Source organism: Lepisosteus oculatus, chromosome 24 (assembly GCF_040954835.1).
Source record: "Lepisosteus oculatus isolate fLepOcu1 chromosome 24, fLepOcu1.hap2, whole genome shotgun sequence".
In the NCBI taxonomy this organism is placed as follows: domain Eukaryota; kingdom Metazoa; phylum Chordata; class Actinopteri; order Semionotiformes; family Lepisosteidae; genus Lepisosteus; species Lepisosteus oculatus.
Genome location: NC_090719.1, coordinates 15,920,485 through 15,938,500, shown reverse-complemented (window position 1 = coordinate 15,938,500; position 18,016 = coordinate 15,920,485). Strand labels below are relative to the sequence as shown.

Genomic DNA, 18,016 nt, shown 5'->3' with positions numbered 1-18,016 from the left:
GAAAAAGTATTGCTAAATTAGAGGAAGGCTCCTCTCCTAAGACCTGAAAAATAAGCCTCAATGATTCTCATTTTCTTTCAAGGCATCAACCTATAGCACCGTAGAAAGCAGCCAGAACATATAAAGATTCAGGAGGTTAGTAAACAGAAGGATCTGACATTCCTCTACAAATCATCCCATTAATTCTCAAGCAACATACTTAGAGAGCATTTCAAGCATTATCTTCTCATGTCTTTAACACAGTTGTTTGTATTTGAAAATATAAAACGTTTACAGTTTTAAAAGAAATGGTCAGTTTTATTTGTTAAAAAAATAAATGTATTTTATGACAAAATCTCCAAAGCCTAAGTTTCTGAGAGCTTAATCTAATCCAAGTACAATAAATATTTCCTTGTGTAATTGTCAGAAAATAAAAAAATGGAAATATGTCATCTTTTCTGCTGATGGTTTACAAATTTCAAAAATATATACAGTATACATAAACCCTGAATTCCTTTCTTAACACTATTTTTAAAAATACAAATGAAAAACGAATCTATTAAAACAGAAATGGAAATTATTTTGCATATACAATATGCACTGGCTCCAGTGGGAATCTGTATATCCAGTGTACTCGTATTATTAAAGCCACTGTCTCTGGAATGTACTTCTAAAATTGTAATTACATAACTAAATGGTGGAAAGTGTTTTGAAGAGCTTATGCAGTTGTGTCTACGATGCACTTTATGAACAGGGTGTCGTCCTTGCTGTAGGCGTGCTTGGGAGACTTCAGCTTGGCGTGGGGAAAGAAAAGAGGGCAGCCACTGGCCACATTCATGTCTCTGACTGGCCTTTGGAAAGAGGTGGAGGAAAGGTCAGGTCGAAAGGCATCAATCACGTGCTCCCTCTGATTCTGATCCAAGAGGAAAAAGGTAACCTGAACAGAAGGAACAGCATCATTCTGTTAGCAGGGAGGAAGGAGGTGGTGACAAGCCACAAGTGCCGAAAGACAACATTTATCAAAAACATCCTTCCCAGGGCTGGTCTGTGGGACCTCCTGTCTTTGATTTGTTGTTGTAATGGAGATTTGGGATAACCGATCCCTTAATTGAAATGTAGATTTTTCTATACACACTTTTGTTTGGTTCCACCTGAGCACTGAGATAACAATTCTAAGAATTCTGAAACCACAAATTGGGTATTGGGTTAATTCCAGTTGTAGCCCGCTAATGTTTAAAGCAATGAGAATAGTTGAAACAGGTGTTATTAACTACAGTAAATAATTCAATTAAAGGGTTCACATAAAATTGAAGGAGCTCAGTACATCCACACCTCTTTTTATTAATGTAATTTGGTCCCAGAAACCCCTTCCTATAGCAAAAATTCAGAAAAGGAAAACGTATTTCCATTATTTCTTCCCAAAAATGTGGGTCACAATTCACATGCTTCGTAGTATCGAACATTCATAAAAGAGGTGCAGGTGTATGAATGGAAACCATTAAACACAGACTGACCAGGACCTGGAAATCTACAGTATCTAAAAACTGTTCTAGGGAGAATAATGAGCCAGTTACGGAATTACGGAAGTTAGTCTGGCTGGTTTAAGAAACACTGATTCTTTGAAATAAATGTTACTATTGTAAAAACAAAACAAATATACCTACATGGAATGCTAGGATTTTTTTTTTACCAGCATGTAGGTCACAAAATAAGTTACAGTAAGTTTTGCATTGTTACTGGAATCTGGCTGCTAAATTTCCTTTCTTGTCTTTGTTTGATTTCATATTCAGAGAATGACTAAGCTTAGGGAAAATATCATTTGAGACAGAAACTCTCTCTGTAACTGCTGCATTTAATCTTTTTTGTTAGTTTTTCTTGGAAAACCCACTGAAAGCACGGTGGTCAGCTTTCTTCATGTCAAATTATAGTTTGTGACAAACTAGGAATGAGGCTTGTGCTAAACAGTACAATAAATAAAGCTTTACTCCGAGACTTGTTCCACTGAGCAGCCGTGCTTTTTGAAAGCTTGAATGACAGTCAGATTTTTATAGGATTTTTTTTCCCCTGAATTGTCTTTTATTCATGTTGTCTGCCAAGAAATCTTATTATTAACCAGTCTTAGGCCTGATTAGAAACATTGCAGACTCACAAATCTTGTAATGGTCTACTCTGCACCTGCAGCCAAGAAGTTAAGACCAACAAAAGAATTTAATTATTTCTCTGATTGTCATTCAAAATAAAATGATTTTTTGTTTCAGCACTGTTTAGTTCTGCTTTGGAGGAGGGGTCTCACCTTATGCTTGAATGGCCAGGAAAGTAGAGCATCATATTCCCCCTTCATGACCACAAAGAATAAGGAAATGTGTGTCCCTTTTCCCATGCCATCTCCGTTCAGGTAACACCTCATGCACACCTTGTAGCCGTACTTCCCTGTGTAGAAAGCTGAGGAAAGAAGCAGCATGCAGACTACGTTAACAGTGACAGACAACTGCCGGGAACTTTTTTTCTTTTATCTTAAAAAACACCTAGGTATATGGTGTCTGCAGATAGGCTTTAATTGCAAGTCTTATTTTGGAGAGGAGTTGATTAATAGAAGGGTTAGTAAAAACTCTTTAGCAGTATGAGCTGATCTCATTACATCACAGAAGTTAATCCAGTTAGTCCAGTTAGTACTGAGATGAAAGGCCTCTAAACAAGGATTCTACTTTATGTGGACCAGTAGGTGGCAGTATTCCTCTAGGTAAAAGCACCTGTGTGGTGTCATTGGACACTCTGCTGTGCTTCGGAGGAAATATTTGTTTGACCTAATCTGGCGCAAATTTTGGTAAGGCAAAGAGTACAACATTCATTCTATCTATATACTGTATACTATCTATGTAGGATAATTGCTTTGTCATCAACTTGTGCTTTATTCTATGGTTCACTTTTCCAGTCATAATTATATTAAAATAATCCTTACAGTTCTACAGTATAACACAAATTTTTTCTTGGCATTCTCATCAAAGTGCTTTCCAGGTACTGGGGACTCCCCTCCCTCACCACCAGTGTGCAGCCCTACCTGGATGATGTGACAGCAGACAGAGTGCAATAGCCCCGCACGGTACAGTACAATCACCACACACCAGCTCTCAGTGGGGAGGACAACAGAGTAACAAAGTCCATTCATGGACAGGGATTATTAAGAGGCCATAACTGGTAAAGGCCAGGGGGAAATTTGGCCAGGGCCCTGATGTAACAACCCATTGCTATACTGGGGCATTAGGAACCACATAGAATGCAGGCAGGATGAGCGCCCCCTACTGGCCCCACTGACACCACTTCCAGCAGCAACCTTATCTTTCCCAGGTCTCCCATTTGGGTACTGACCAGGCACACAACTGCTGTGCTTCAGTGGACTAAAACAGTTGACCAACACGAAGAAAGGCTTTAAACAAATAAAGATATATATATTTAAATAAATAAGATGAAAATGTCATTTTACACCCTCCTTTCCCACAACTCCAAAAGAGCTCACTCAGGGCTCACTCCCTGTTCTCTGTCCTTGCCTGTAGGATTGATTAATTCATAAATTAAACAGGAAAAAAGTACAATACATTTTGCACTACAACCATTGTACCTGGAGAATACAGGTTGTTTTCTCTGCCGGCTGCTGCCTCCTGCATTTTTTTGCTAAGGTTAGAGATCTTCCAGATAAATGTCCCATCATGCGAAGCCTCCTCCAGTGCTGAGATACGCAAGTGGAGTGAACTGATGAGAAGATCTTTCACAGCAAGCTTCCCCTGCTGCTCTGCCACCTGAAAAATTACATCCAGCAATTGTGAGGACCAAGGCTGTACCTGTAGCATTCACCAAGCTAAAACAGGAATTATACCAAACCCCATTCTACCCAAGTGACTCCATTTTAAACAATCACACAGTACAGAAACACTGACAGTGATATGCAGCAGAAATACTACCAATTATACTGCATATCACATATGCTACATATACCATATATGCTACCATTTATACTGCATATTTATTTATGACACAAAATGTTAGTAGAAACCAAGGCAAATAAGTTCAACCTCTAAAAATGTATACATATAAATTTATATTCAATTATAATAAGAACATTTCTGCCATAGCACCTTGGTAATATCACTGTTGGATCACTCCAGCTTTAAACATCCCTGTACATTGACAGCCCATGATGCTGGAAAAGTTTCTTACAGAATCTAATCGCATCATAAAGATAATAATTGAATAATATTGTACCAAGCTGCTGAATACACTTTGAAACAGCGTACTATAAAGAAGTAGGTATTAACCCTCGCGAATTTGGCAAAAGGGGGCGAGTACAATAAAAATAATGCTCTAGGGATTTGGTTGTCAAACAACAATGAAGCTGTTTCACTCACTTATTCACTAAATTTAATAGAAAGCTTAATAAATCGCTTTCATTGCTTTCTAGACAATGAAAGGGAAAAGAATGATGTTGCTAAATGAGTACTGCACTGAGGTGTTCACCAAGGAAGAAAACAACAAATTGCAGCAGAAAGAAAAAGTTCTTTATTAAACAGTACCAGCACAGAAGAGGCAGAAGTGTTTTGAGTACTAGAAGCACTCAAATGAATAAATCCCCAGGGCCGGATGGTATCATATTGTACACAAGGTACTGTATGAGGATATATTATACATAAGCTATTGACACAATTCTTTTAACATTAACTCAAGATAGTGGAAGTACCCACAGACTGAAGAAGTGCTAATGTAGTGTGCAACCGTAAGGAAAGTGACAACAGTGAATAGCTATTGACCAATAAGTCTGGCTTCTACGTGATGTAAGGTTTTGGCAACAGTTATTAAAACTACTGTAAACAAGAAGATCATTGGTATTGAAATATGATCCAGGGAAATAGTTAACATGGATTAAGAAAAGGGAGTTCATTCCTAAACAACTAACTTGTTAGCATTCTTTGAACAAACAACAGTAATGGATGCACATAAAGCATATGATACTGTGTACTGTATATAGCTTTTCAGAAGGCTTTTGATAAAATTCCTCATAAAAGCTTAAGTCTCACATTACAAGCAGTAGGCATTCAGGGAACTGGGGAAATGTGTGTGTTTGGACTGAGTATACTTAATAGAAAACAGCAAAGACAAGGTTTGAATACTTGGATTTGGGAATGCAATTAGTGGAGTACCACTTGGATCTCTTGCAGTACTAGAGTAACCATGACTCCTGATTTCAATCAGTGATCTACAGATGATTCTGGCATAGTTAGTGAACTAGTCAAGTTTGCAGCAGATACAAAATAGTAGGATTAGCAAAAATACCTACAATCCCAATTATCGACAATCACAACAGTTTTGAAATAGACTACATATACAGTAAACAGAACAACTGAGTCAGGACTTAAGCATAAAGCTGAGGGCATACATTATTTTTGAATGTTTTCAAAAACTGTAAGATGCATTTAGAAGACTCTCAAGAAAACAACAGACATTCTGCACTATAATCCTTCTTCAATTACCTTTTGATGACAAAAACATTACAAAACAGAAACACTATTCTTCAGGTTTTATGCCCGTAGCAATTATTTGCTTTTTGTTCTTTCTTCCTCACAGCTTTAAATGTTAAATTTTGAGACATTTCAGAAAAAAAGAAAATTACAAATAATGTTTGCAAAATGTCAGCAGGCACTGACTTTACTTGCCAGGAGTGTCTACATGCGGCACAGCGGTGACACTTCATTTGCAAAAGAAATGTGAAAATGACTGAAATATTTTGGAAGGCGATGACACAGAGTGCTTCAACTGATAATTTTCATGGTTTGGCTCATCTTATGAGAGCTGTGTGACAAAAAACATATACTGCTGTTTCAGTTATGTACGGTTTATTTTACAGGATTGACTGCAGAGTTAAGGGCTACAAAGTACTAAAGCTTAAAATGTTCACTTTAGTCTGAAGTACAGTAACTGGTGGCACAGTGGTGCAGAGGCTAAAACTACAACCTCACAGTGCTGGGCTCCTGGATTCAGCTCCAGACCTGGGGTGCTGTCTGCGTGGGGTTTGTAGATCTCCCCATGTTCATGCAGGTCTTCTCCAGGTGCTCCACTTATTATTAAAAGATTGTCCCTAGGTGTGAGTGTGTGCATGTCTGTGTCAGTGTGTCCACCCTGCAATGGTCTGGCCAGGGCGTACCCTGCCAGGAAAGACTCGGCTCCCCCGTGCCCCTGACCTGGAAGAAGATGTTGGAAAATGGGTGGATGGTTAGGAAGTAATTCTGTTCAGTGATGAAGATGCTGCTGATCTGTTGTTATAGGACATCCATTTGTCATAAGATTCCTCTTCATTATGTGATAATTTACATTTATTTAAATGACCTAACATTAAAAGCAAGTTATGTTCCTGTAGTTTCCTTTGTGTCATTAGTGTTACAATCTTTTCTAGCTTTACCACAGTACAACATCTTTCCCCTTCAAGCTCTGCTTCACCCTTTCTTCTTTTCCTGCTCAATGATCACTGATCACGTTCACCTTCCTACTGCCAGATATGCCAGACTGCCTGCTGAATGGTACAGCAATCAGACAAATATCAGGGAGCAAAGCAAAGGTACAGTAGATGCACACTGCTGCACAAATGTCTTTGACATTTCACACTATTCTGCTCTTTCACTCAATGCTTTCATTCTTAGTGCGGAAACACAATTTGTAATTTAAGATCCAAGCATTACAAGGATTTGTGGAAATACAAAAATATTGTCATTTCCCTGAACATACAGAGAATATTTTATTAAGTTTAGTATTCTTGACAAAATACTTCAAAAGATGTATTTATTAAATTCAATAAGATTACAATGGTTGCTTTGAGATACACCATTTGACACAAATGCTGGTTTATTCTTTTTTTTAAATATATAATTATGCATCCATGTACTGTATGTAATTACTGTATGTATCTTATGGCTGTGACCTCCGGCCGTACACAAGAGAGAGTGAGGGAGTATAGGCGTGTTTGTCCTCCTTTGAGCCACTCATCTGGTAACAAGAGCCACATGGATTACTGTGTTTTGCCAATAGTCGAGAATATTCTGGTCAGCTATTGCCACCCTACCCTTGGTGGGGCTCAGTCAATCGATTAGAGCTCCTGGTCACAGTCAGAGAGTTAAGACCCAGGCTCGAACCCGTGAGCACAGAGCTTAACCTGTGCTTGGATGAGTACCCTGACAAAGTGAGACACTTGTCGCTACAAGTACTGTTTTGAGGTATATGTACTGTAAAAGTCCCTGTGATACATTGTAAAAGTCATTTCCCTAGTTTGGTCATATTCTAATTACAACGAAACGAGATAATATATATTGATGAATAAGGTACTGTACTTGATATTTTTGTACATTCTATATTTATCTCACCCGGCTGAAGGAATGACAACCCTAGACATAAGGTCGGGTCTGCCAAAACCCCTCTCACTAACCAGGGATAAAGCAGGGAGGCTGCTTAAACTTGTATTTAAAAACTACATTTTGCATTCAAGCCAACAACTGGAAAGAACATTCTGCCCAAAAAAGCCAATGGCAGGTATAGTTTCATGAAGGAAATCATAACACAGAATTTAGAAAAAAAAGGATTACCTTCAGAATTAATTAGATTCTTTGGAGAAGAAGTTATTCCTGGCACACTTCCAGTTTTCCAATTGAATATCATTGTTTTTCCTTTTGCAGGCATAGAGATCTAATCAAGTCCAACTATGCACGAAATTTTCCATTATCTTGTACTTTTGGCAAAAATAATTCTACAAACAATACTTTTTTCTGTGACAATCAGGACTTTACATAACAAATATGTGCCTTTGGATCAAATATAAGAGGAGCCTTCAGTATGCTGAATTTATTAGCTCTTAATTGTAGAAGAACTATGGCATATTTGTGTTTTACCATAACATATTACATCAAACAATTTTATGTGCTCTTCTGGAAACTAGCCCGGTATCCACAGCTGCTTTGCATCATCTGCTGGAGTGACTGCAGAGCCGAAAAGTGGATGTGACCCAGTACTCCATTCTAGTCCATAGAAGAACAGCTGTCTTCCCTTTGCAGAGTGGAACCCAGTGTGCCATCATATAAAGCCAGCAACGAGGTTAGGTCAGACTAAGATGAGAATCAAAGCTTATCACTTAGGAAGATAAACCCCACTGCACTTCTCTGCTGAATTCTGAACTAATCAAGCCAGCAGAAGTGCGATCTGGAATGCACTTTACAGCTGACCATCGGAGATGTGGCAACTGATATTTATTTTGGGTTAACACATGAAACATGCCAGGTAAGATAAGACGTTAGCACAGTCATTTTAAAAGAAAGGATTAATCTGTTCCCGCCATAATCTTAAAAATCTAAGTCCCTAGTTTTTCAGTCGGTGACAGATAATTTGAATTATTTGACTAGCCACAGCTAAAAGCCAAGAACCTCAGGTCATTCAGTGCCACTGGCCTGGATGTTGACACAGGATTGAATCAAATTTAGCCTATTTGTGGGCCATGAAAGAATGCATCAGACCTTGTTGACTGATACTTTGTTAGAAGATGTGTTCATTATAGATAATAAAGATAATTTAGCTGATTGATTACCCCAACGAGGTGAGACTATTCTTATGTGTAAGTCTAGATGGGTGATTATTAGGGACAGTTCATAACAGAGTGTTGTGTTAGGGAAAAGGTTTTGACATTTTAAAATACAAGTAAAGTACCAATTGTAGATATGCAAAGCTACTTAATCAGGTAAAATCTCCTATTTACAGCTGTCTCAAGAGCAATTGAAATAAAAAACATCCCAATTTAAAAGTACTTTCAGGACTCTAGCCTAAACCAGGTTCATATATAGGCTACTAAGCAGTAAGTTGTGAATCCCTACAACTTTGGGATTTGATGTAATCATGTGCATCCTGTTGTATACAATTTATATCTCAAATGCGTGATTTAAACTTCAATATACAGTGCAGACACCAGTGTGCATGATTCCATTACCTGAAGCTCCAGGTTTGCAATGTTGTCCTGGCTGTTTTTGTTTTGATGCTCAAGTGCAAGCACAGCTGCCTGGTTCTTCTCCACCTCTCTGTTCAGGACAGTGACAATATTCTCATAGATGTAGATTTTCTGCTGGAGCTCCGAAAGCTTCTGTTTGAATTCCCCTAGTTGTTCTTTCTGGGCTCCCTGTGAAATGGAGGGCTCTGTGTATCCATCGGTCTCCAAGTCCCCATTCACTTCCACTGCTCCTTGCATCTGCATAGAGGCTAAACTCTCCTCGAGCTCTGTCAGCTTGAACTCCGTGCCTGAAACATGAGCTTTGCCCCCATCCCCTTTGCTGATTGTTGTGAGACAGGAGACTTTTAGGTTGCTAATCACCTGAAGCAAGAGCTGCAAGTGGGCCACAAGACCTGTGCTTTCGTGCTCTTTTACTTTCTCTTTAGTTCCCTGCAACACAAAATTTAAGATGAGGATTGAGTCCTTTGGAAAAGCAGGCCAGAGATCACGAGTCAATGTTTTGTGTTGCTTAAAATGGAAATTCAGTTAAAAGAAAAGTCAGACATAAGTCAAATAATTCTTACGTAAACCTGCAATAGTTATTTTACCCCAATATTACATGGAATATAGGGCATGATATGCAATGGGTAGTTACAGCATATTGCACTAATACATTCCGATCACAGTACAATTTTGTAATCATTGCTTGGCACATGAATCCATGCTATACTTCAAAAGAAAATAATCACTTGTACAATAAAGATGCTGATATTATCACACAGTTTAGTTGAAAATTGTGTACTGTACATCCCATCTGAAAAGGCGATTGGCATTAGTTTACCTTAAAAGTGCAGCCAACCTCAGAAAAACGGCACGGATCTTTGTTCTTTGCACTTGAGAGCTGTCGGTTCTGGAGACAAAGATATTGGTTAAAAGGTGAGAAAGATAAAAATCTTCTAGAGAATGTAAAACCACTCTTCGAATTATTAAAGTAAAGCTGTCATCAAGCGTTCTTCAGTGTATAATAAAAATGAAATTGCTCTCTAAAGCAATCATTAAAAAAAGAATAGAACTATCCTCATACTTACAGAAGTATGCTTACTGGTGATTTTGTACCCATTCCTACAAAATAACAGACACCTCTACCATGCTCTCTACGTTGTCCTATAAAGTAGAAATTACGAACAAAGCTGTAGCAAATACCTTTTCTCTTGTTTCAGTTTTTGATGGTTTTCTCTCTTTTGCAGGACTGCTCTGACAGGTGTGTTTCTGTATACCAAAACAATTATCAGGGAATTTATGCAGATGTTTGAGTAAAATGGGACTTTTGGAAAAAAAAAAAAGAGTAAAAAGATCTGTTTACATCCCATTGCATTGTTTAGGTGTCTATCACTTCCTCAGTTTGGAAGAACTCACCTGAGAACACTGAACTCTCACACAATGGTACTCATCAAATACATATATCTTGAGGTGAAGATATTGCATCATAAACATAATATGTTTTATATAATTCAAAGTGTTTAAACTTAAAACATACTTAACTTTATTTTCTTTTGCATAGCATTTTGTAAGGAAAGATGCAGTATGGAACTACTCTTTATTCACATTACAAACATTTTTTCCTTATGCCACATGTCATTGCTGCTCTTTTACAATAAACCTTTTGTTATTTTTAATCAAAGTTCAAACCACACAGGAAAATATTCATATTCTGACTAATATGTGCATTAGCACACTCTGTCTGGGGGCTTTCCTATTATTAAGTATAAGCAATCTGGGACTGTCCCCTTCTCTTGTTCCCAAATAAAATGTGTTTTTTAAGGATTCAAAAAAAGCATTTCAGCAAAGAACAATTTTGAAATCCTATTCTGTCAAGACTTAAAGTACACATTTAAAAAACGTTTTTTTATTCATATAACTTAATTGGAAAGTATTTATAGATCAATTATTCTTTGCATGTTTTTCACACTCCAGTCCACTGACTAACCAGTTAAGATAAGGAACATTTAATACATGCAAAATTATTAAAATATACATAAAATAGTAATCCACAAGTTGGTGAGGGATTTGTTTTGGGTTGTATTATTTTTAAAAAAACAAATATGAATGGAAACAGTAAATGTCTCCAGTCTTTTTTGAATAGGTTTGAATATTTGAAAACTCAAAATACATTACTTTGTCAATTCTTCATTTGGTTGGAAACTGACATTTTTCAGCTAAAGTTTAATCCTTTATGACACCAATTAAGTTTTGACAACTTGTGATAGTGATGGAGGTGGAAAAAATTGTTTTGAATTAAATTGAGATAGACATCAGCTTGATATTAAATGGCATGAGTATGATGATATATGACCAAAAAAAATCACTTTCAAAAAGGCTTGAGAGAGGGAAAAAAAACATTTTTATGCTGTGGAGGCATTAAACAACCATGTGATTCATTACACATTTTGAATCGTGATCAGAATAATTGCATGAAGGCGTCATGGTACAGGTTTACACTCATGTCTTTAGTTCTGCTGGCCGCAATTTAGGATGGACTCGAATGTGTCTTACCTGGAACTCTGCTTGACTCATTTTATGTGAGCATGTCTGACACACCAACATGTTTTTAGCACATCCTTTCTCCAAATGGCTTGCAAGGTTCTTTCTAATAACCATGTGCCCACAGCCGATGTTGCAGGGGATTAATGCATAATCGCACTGACTTTGGTGATCCTGAAAAAATAAACACAAGTTGCGTAACAAATCTAGGTATGATACCCAAGGCAGAGTTTGTTGAATATGCTTTTCCCATGCATCTGGGAGAAAGTCATAGTTATGCATTCCTGGGGCCACATGAATTAACCAAAGTAAAAAAAAACAAGCTAATGGATAAAAGCTTTAAAGCTTTTGGGAGATTAAGCAGTATTCTAAAGGGGACAACTATCTCTGTGTGCAACAGAAAAGCGTTTGACTAATGTGTGCAGCAGCACGGGCACGATACGATCACAACCCCGAATCTGAAAACGATATTAACTCTCAGCATGCTCCAGGAAAGCACTCAATGAAGTGTGCCAGGAATGAACAAATCAAGACAGAAAAAGAATCGAATGGGACTGGAGCTTGGTACAAAAGTAACTTAATGCAATAACAATTGAAGTGTCGTTATAATATTTCAATTCAGCAAGCAAAGCAAGCATATTCTCAAATGTACCTCATAATTCTTCAGTGTGCTCCTCCAGTTACAGCCTTGGTTAGCACAATGGACCTTCAACTCAGAAATTTCTTTGTTGATAGCAGCATCGTTGAAGAACTAAAAGTGAGAAGTCCACATACAGCATTAGAAATAAAAGTATAGTGCTATGAGACAAACACTGGAAGTCCAGCCTGTTTCTAGTCCCACCTACTGTATGCCAAACAATTTTCCAGGAAATGTAGCTGGCAAACATAATACAGCCATTTGATGATATCAAAAAAGTAATGTGATACCTGAAGTATCTATTTATACTTAATTCACAGTCCTAAAACTAAGTAAAAGATGATGAGAGATACAAAAATGAACATGCAACAGATTAGTATAGCTGTTGTTATTTAAAACATAGATTTAAATTTAAATTTCTCACTACACTAGAAATAATGGTTCAACAGGTTTAATTTAATTGATGCCTAATGCGTTCACACAATATGGCCAGAACAAACCTAACAACAAAATCCATGACGAGTAAAAAAAGAAAAGACCATCAGGATCATTAAACCTGTAGAAATGTTACAAATACAATAATTTTATTTTTTTGGGTTGTATCTTGTTTTACCAGGAAGTTTTTTGTACTAAAAATCAGACAAACATAGACTACCCAGTGTTGTACTTCAGCTCACATACAGTGTGCCATACTGATACAGCACAATGTTACGCATGGCTGTGGAAGAACAGTTAGGGGAGAGAGGCCGGTTTTCACTACAGTTGAGCAGGAAGTGACTTAATTGGACCATTTAGTTTTGTTAATTACGATAAGAAATTTCCTTTCTTTATTTGGAATTGAAATTTCCCTGACAATCCTTCAGATGCCCACATTTTTTAGGCCATGCTTTTATTTAAATGCTATACGCCCATGGACTACAGACTGACTGCTCTTGTTATGGACTGTACTGTGCGCATCATCTGCTAATTACTTGCTAACTGTATATTCTGTACTACATACCTAGGCTCGCTCCATACATACCTCAACGAACAGCAGCACCTTGTTTGTGGGGGGTCTGGAATCAGAAATGTGTGGAAGCCAGTTCCCTGGCTTCTTTCAAGAGACAAAATGTGGTGTTTTTCCTTTTCATTTTGCAAAATTAAATCAACCTTTATTTGTGTCTTCTATCACAAAAATGGCAGCAAGCAAACATGTTAGATTGGCAAAATTCTTATGCCCTTAAGTCTTAAGAAATTCCTGAAAGCTGAATGCCAGGAAGCATGTGGGAGGAATCAATTTCACATGACTGGAATGTCCACTGAAGGATACCCAGTGTAACCCTGAAATATGTCCCCGGTGCACTTCCTTTTTTTCATTTTGGAGAAGCCTTTTCTGAGATTTTCTTTATGTTATCTCTAAGTGACATTTCGCGCTTCTTGTTGTTCAAAACCTTGCAGTCAGTTTTGACAACTTTATTCAGAAACTTTAAAAAAAATGACAGTAATTAAAAAAAATAATTTTTGAATTTTTGCAATTTATTGTCATTTGGATTTGAGTGATTTTTTTAACCAGCATGACTCAGCACCAAAACCACTGTGCCAACACAAACGCAAATCATGCATTTGCCCAAAAAACACGTTGACAACATACTGTAACTAACACATCAGATTGACAACTAATGCAGCTCTGCCTTATAATATATCAATCTTACAGGGACCCAGTTAACAACAGGAATCTGCACTTGTGTATTGCAGTGCAAGTGAAACCTGGCCAACAAATCTCAACATTCATGATTGCAGTCAGCGATTGACATATCCTAGATTCTGGCCGTTATTCTCTAGACTATTAGGCACAATCAAAAATCAAAGTATGAGCTTCACCAGTTGTGCCATTCCAAGACTTTAATAGAAATAATTCATTGATTGCAGACCACAATTAAATGACAAAAACAGCAGAGAACTACAGTACCATGAACATCCAAAAGGAAGAAGTTATTATGACAGTTAAGTGCACGTTATGTTCCCTTTTCATTTTACTAAAACTACTTCAGATCTATTCAACTGTATTCTGCAAAAGAATTCCAAAAGAAAACATTAAACTTTGGCAAACTGCATGTGCAGATCCAAACTCATTCTAAGACCTCAGTTGTATTTCTATTCACACAACACATTTCATAATTTACCTTTTACCTTTTAGTGGTTCAGTTTTTGTACCATCGAAAAAACTATTTAATGCCAGTTCTTTGTCTTCTTTTTTCAGAAGCATCCTCTTTACAAAATCACAAATACCCAAATCAACAAGTAACAAAAGAAGCCCAGCCAAAATAACAGCTGTCAAGTAAAAGCATTGTTAACTTTTCATCTCACTGCAACAGAAAATATCAGATCTTCTGTAATGCTTTTAACTGGGGCTCATGATGTGACAATATTATTATATATCTTGAAATTTTATTTCATGTTTTTAACATCAGAGGTAAACTACTGATACAATTATATTATACTGACTGGAGTCACCACTCTTATTACATTCTCGAGGCCTATACTGTATGCATTATTCATATAAACAAAATAAATATTAGCACGCGCCACTGGATGTGTTTTCAGTAGCTTATTCTTAAAAGCGATGCTCTATTTTTGTTATAGGTCACCACAGGATTCTCTACTCATTTGCCACTATGTTTGTTCTTTGTACTAAGACTTTCTCAGAAACTTACAACTGGCATTACATTTAACAATGCAATGGCTAGAACTGAAACAAAAAACGTTTACTTTAGCTCTGGTTCTTTATCCTCATGCAAATTATTCAATATTACCGATCATTACTTTCTATTTTATAATATATTACCCTTCCATCGTACCTGTGTTGGTTTATAACTTAGCATTCTAAAGGGCTTTGGGGTGGTGGTCAATAAAACAATAAAACCATTATAAAATAAGAAATCAATCTGCTGAATCTAGCCAACTAATTAGTTAATTGAAGTATTGTAATCTTACCTAATTAGCAACAATCAAATCAAATTTTAAGGCCCATCAGGCCTGATTTCTTATTGCTGGGTAATAATACGGTAGCAAGCCGGTACTAATGTATAGAACTTGGTGAACTGGAGCTGTCATATTGAGGTGCTTTGTTCAAGGATACAAGTGTTGTCCACAGTGAGGACACAAATCCATAGTTGTCCAATATGTGTCCAGAATCCTACCCACCACTCAGTTCTGACACCTGCAACTTGTTAAATCATATTATCCTACAGTACATTTTATTTTATTCTAGATGCGATACTGCATTTTCAACACTGTCACAGATGGCTACAAACTGCCACAAAATATGCTGTTGGCCTCAACAACCAGAGCTTTGAAATCCTAGGACTGTCTCCTGAAAGACTTAGACAATGGCTGTGGCCTGGGGTGGGAGTTCCTGTAATAGTAATCACTGAAGTTCAGGAATCCAGCTGTACACTGAGAACCACATGGATTAATATCCCATTTTCTAATGAGTTCTTGTTCACATTTCCCAGAAATGAAATGGCTTCCTGCCAATTTTGTGGCCTTTGGGATTAGAAATCTTGGCTTGAATGTTGTCCAACACGTGTGTGGCTCACCATTTTCACCTTTCATTTATCTGTGTTATGTAAGGTTTTAACTCATAATTCACAACTAAACTGTTATCTATGCTTCTACACGATTCAGTGCTCTTCCCATGAATTAATCAACGAGATAACCCTTAGTATAGGATGGCAAAACATCTACCTATGCATTTTTTTCCATATCATTGCCTTGATAGTTTAACATTTTTTATAGTTCCTGTGAAACCTGGGCAGTTTACAACTGGAGAACAAAGGGGGGAATTTTCTCAAAAAGAGAGGAAAATTCCAAAACCTGTCCTTGAGCCCAGCACTTTTCTGTTATTAATCAAATTACAGGGTCCATCTTGATGGATTAATACACAAGTTTCAGCTGTAATTACAACGTTTTTCAATATGCAGCGAAAAAAATGGTATAAAAAGCTGCTTTTGTAATCAGATCACAAAAATATCCGATACAAACAATACAAAACCAAGGTAACTTAAATTTTGCTGTCTACTAGTAGGATGAACTGAAGTTGTGAAACCCCAAGTTTAATTCACGAGAATCACATGAAATACAGTACCCACACGTTCTGGTATCAGAATGCTGTTCTCATTGTCTAAGTTGGGATCTTCTTCTTTGCACTTCTTACACACCAGATTCATATTGTTCCTGGAAAACAAAAATCAGAATGAAGGATTTATTCATTGATATTACAAGTTAAATTCAGGCATGTCCTTGTTCTGCTTAATAGGTCCTCATATGCCAAATGACCTGAGGAAATAGCAATCAAAAGGCTATTTTTTAAATCGGTCAAGAACACAAACGAGAGAAAAAAATATTACATATTGGTTTATAACTAGATGTATTATTTAGTTTATGAATAGGTCAAATAATGATCACATGAAACTGCTTTTTTAAACTTGGGGCGCCTCTCTAAGCTACAGGACACTCTGCTTTCAGAAGGCTACTTAGCGTTAAACAGCAAACTACTTCAAACCTCCAAACCATAAATGAAGTCTAAGAATCACCAGTCCAGTTTTTAAGGTATAAAAACAGCTTTTGACAGCTACTGCCTTACTGCCTGAGACAAAGCTTAAACTGAAGCTTAGGTGAGCAACATAAATTAGATAATATGATTAATAAAGAGATGCATTGCCTTGGGAAGGGGGACACCACAATTGTGTAACAGATTCCCTACAAATGGAAAGCAGGCAACGTTATGCAATGAACGTTTCAGCAAAGAAAGAGTTTGCTCACCTCATCAGCCAGTTGACACAGGCTAAGCAGTAACGATGGCCACACAGTGTTTGTCTGGCTTTATTCAGCAGATTATTACAGTTGCTGCACAAGTACTTCTCCTGTGGCACATCATCACAAATATTTTGTGGAAAACCAGAAGGGTACTCGCTTTCTCCTGGTGCAGATGAGAGGCCATTATACAAGTCCCCCGTCGACTTGCCAGCCATTTAAAGTATATTCCACTGTGACAGCAAAGAGAGTAAAAGTAAACTTCACTTACAGGTATCGCAAATTGATAATCTACTAGTCTTCTAGGCTCTCTCTGCTTTCTATGAAAATAGAGGAGAAAGATACAGAGGTTTTCTGTATGGCATTTTGATTCCTTGATATTGCACAGAACCCACCTACCAGCAGAAAAAGTCAATCGCGGAACTAATCTATCAACCCCCCCTCCTTTAAAGTTTAAAATATAAAAAACTACCACGGATTTTCCCTTTTCGAACACGGAAATATTGAAATCCCCTAACGGATCAATAGCGAATACATCGTAGATAGTGTAGCTTTTAGAGATACAGAACTCTTATTTTAATAACACCGGAAGACTACGTTAGGTGTGAGGCTACAAAATAACATAACTAATTATTTCACTACGTCACAGAAGCCATGGTACCCTATGACAGCTTCTACAAGCGTGATATATGTACTGTTAATTCTCTGTTTCAGCAGGCCCGTATATTTTGTTTTCCTTCTGAGAACGAGAATGCAAAAGTTATTGACAGAGCACTTGAAAACCCCTAAAGAGCGACGAAGCGTTGCGCCGCTGTGGCGACTCTTAAAACTTTTATTTTGCACTGAACGCTTTGGTTTCAGAAGTTAAACTGAGACAAAAATAATGGAAAACCGAATAACGCCACCGAGCTGCTATGCAGACATACAGTTAGTGCACTGCAGTGTTTCAACGTCAGTGAGGTGGAAGGTAATTTAACACGTTTTTTTTTTATCACCACTCTTGACAATATGTCACTATAACCCGCAGAAAAGCACCGTGGTATTTCTAGTAGTTCTGGGGA

At 37.3% G+C, this 18,016-nt stretch overlaps 1 protein-coding gene across 3 annotated transcripts in view; it reads right to left on the bottom strand.

Moving 5' to 3' along the window:
• Positions 1 to 276: 276 nt before the first annotated feature.
• The window catches only part of LOC102684289 (TNF receptor-associated factor 1), an 18,603-nt gene continuing 863 nt past the window's right edge, over positions 277 to 18,016 (bottom strand). For 2 of the 3 annotated variants that reach the window (XM_015367247.2, XM_015367246.2), the window contains exons 2-11: positions 16,965 to 17,188; positions 16,292 to 16,376; positions 12,177 to 12,275; positions 11,537 to 11,698; positions 10,187 to 10,252; positions 9,825 to 9,893; positions 8,987 to 9,433; positions 3,596 to 3,773; positions 2,273 to 2,421; positions 277 to 916 (exon numbers count right to left, since the gene is read on the bottom strand). In XM_015367247.2, the coding sequence (XP_015222733.1) occupies positions 698 to 916; positions 2,273 to 2,421; positions 3,596 to 3,773; positions 8,987 to 9,433; positions 9,825 to 9,893; positions 10,187 to 10,252; positions 11,537 to 11,698; positions 12,177 to 12,275; positions 16,292 to 16,376; positions 16,965 to 17,173 (1,683 nt within the window). In that variant the 5' untranslated portion in view covers positions 17,174 to 17,188 and the 3' untranslated portion in view covers positions 277 to 697. Of the gene's footprint in view, positions 917 to 2,272; positions 2,422 to 3,595; positions 3,774 to 8,986; positions 9,434 to 9,824; positions 9,894 to 10,186; positions 10,253 to 11,536; positions 11,699 to 12,176; positions 12,276 to 16,291; positions 16,377 to 16,964; positions 17,932 to 18,016 lie in introns of those variants that run through there. The other variant, XM_006640788.3, reaches the window with a different exon arrangement.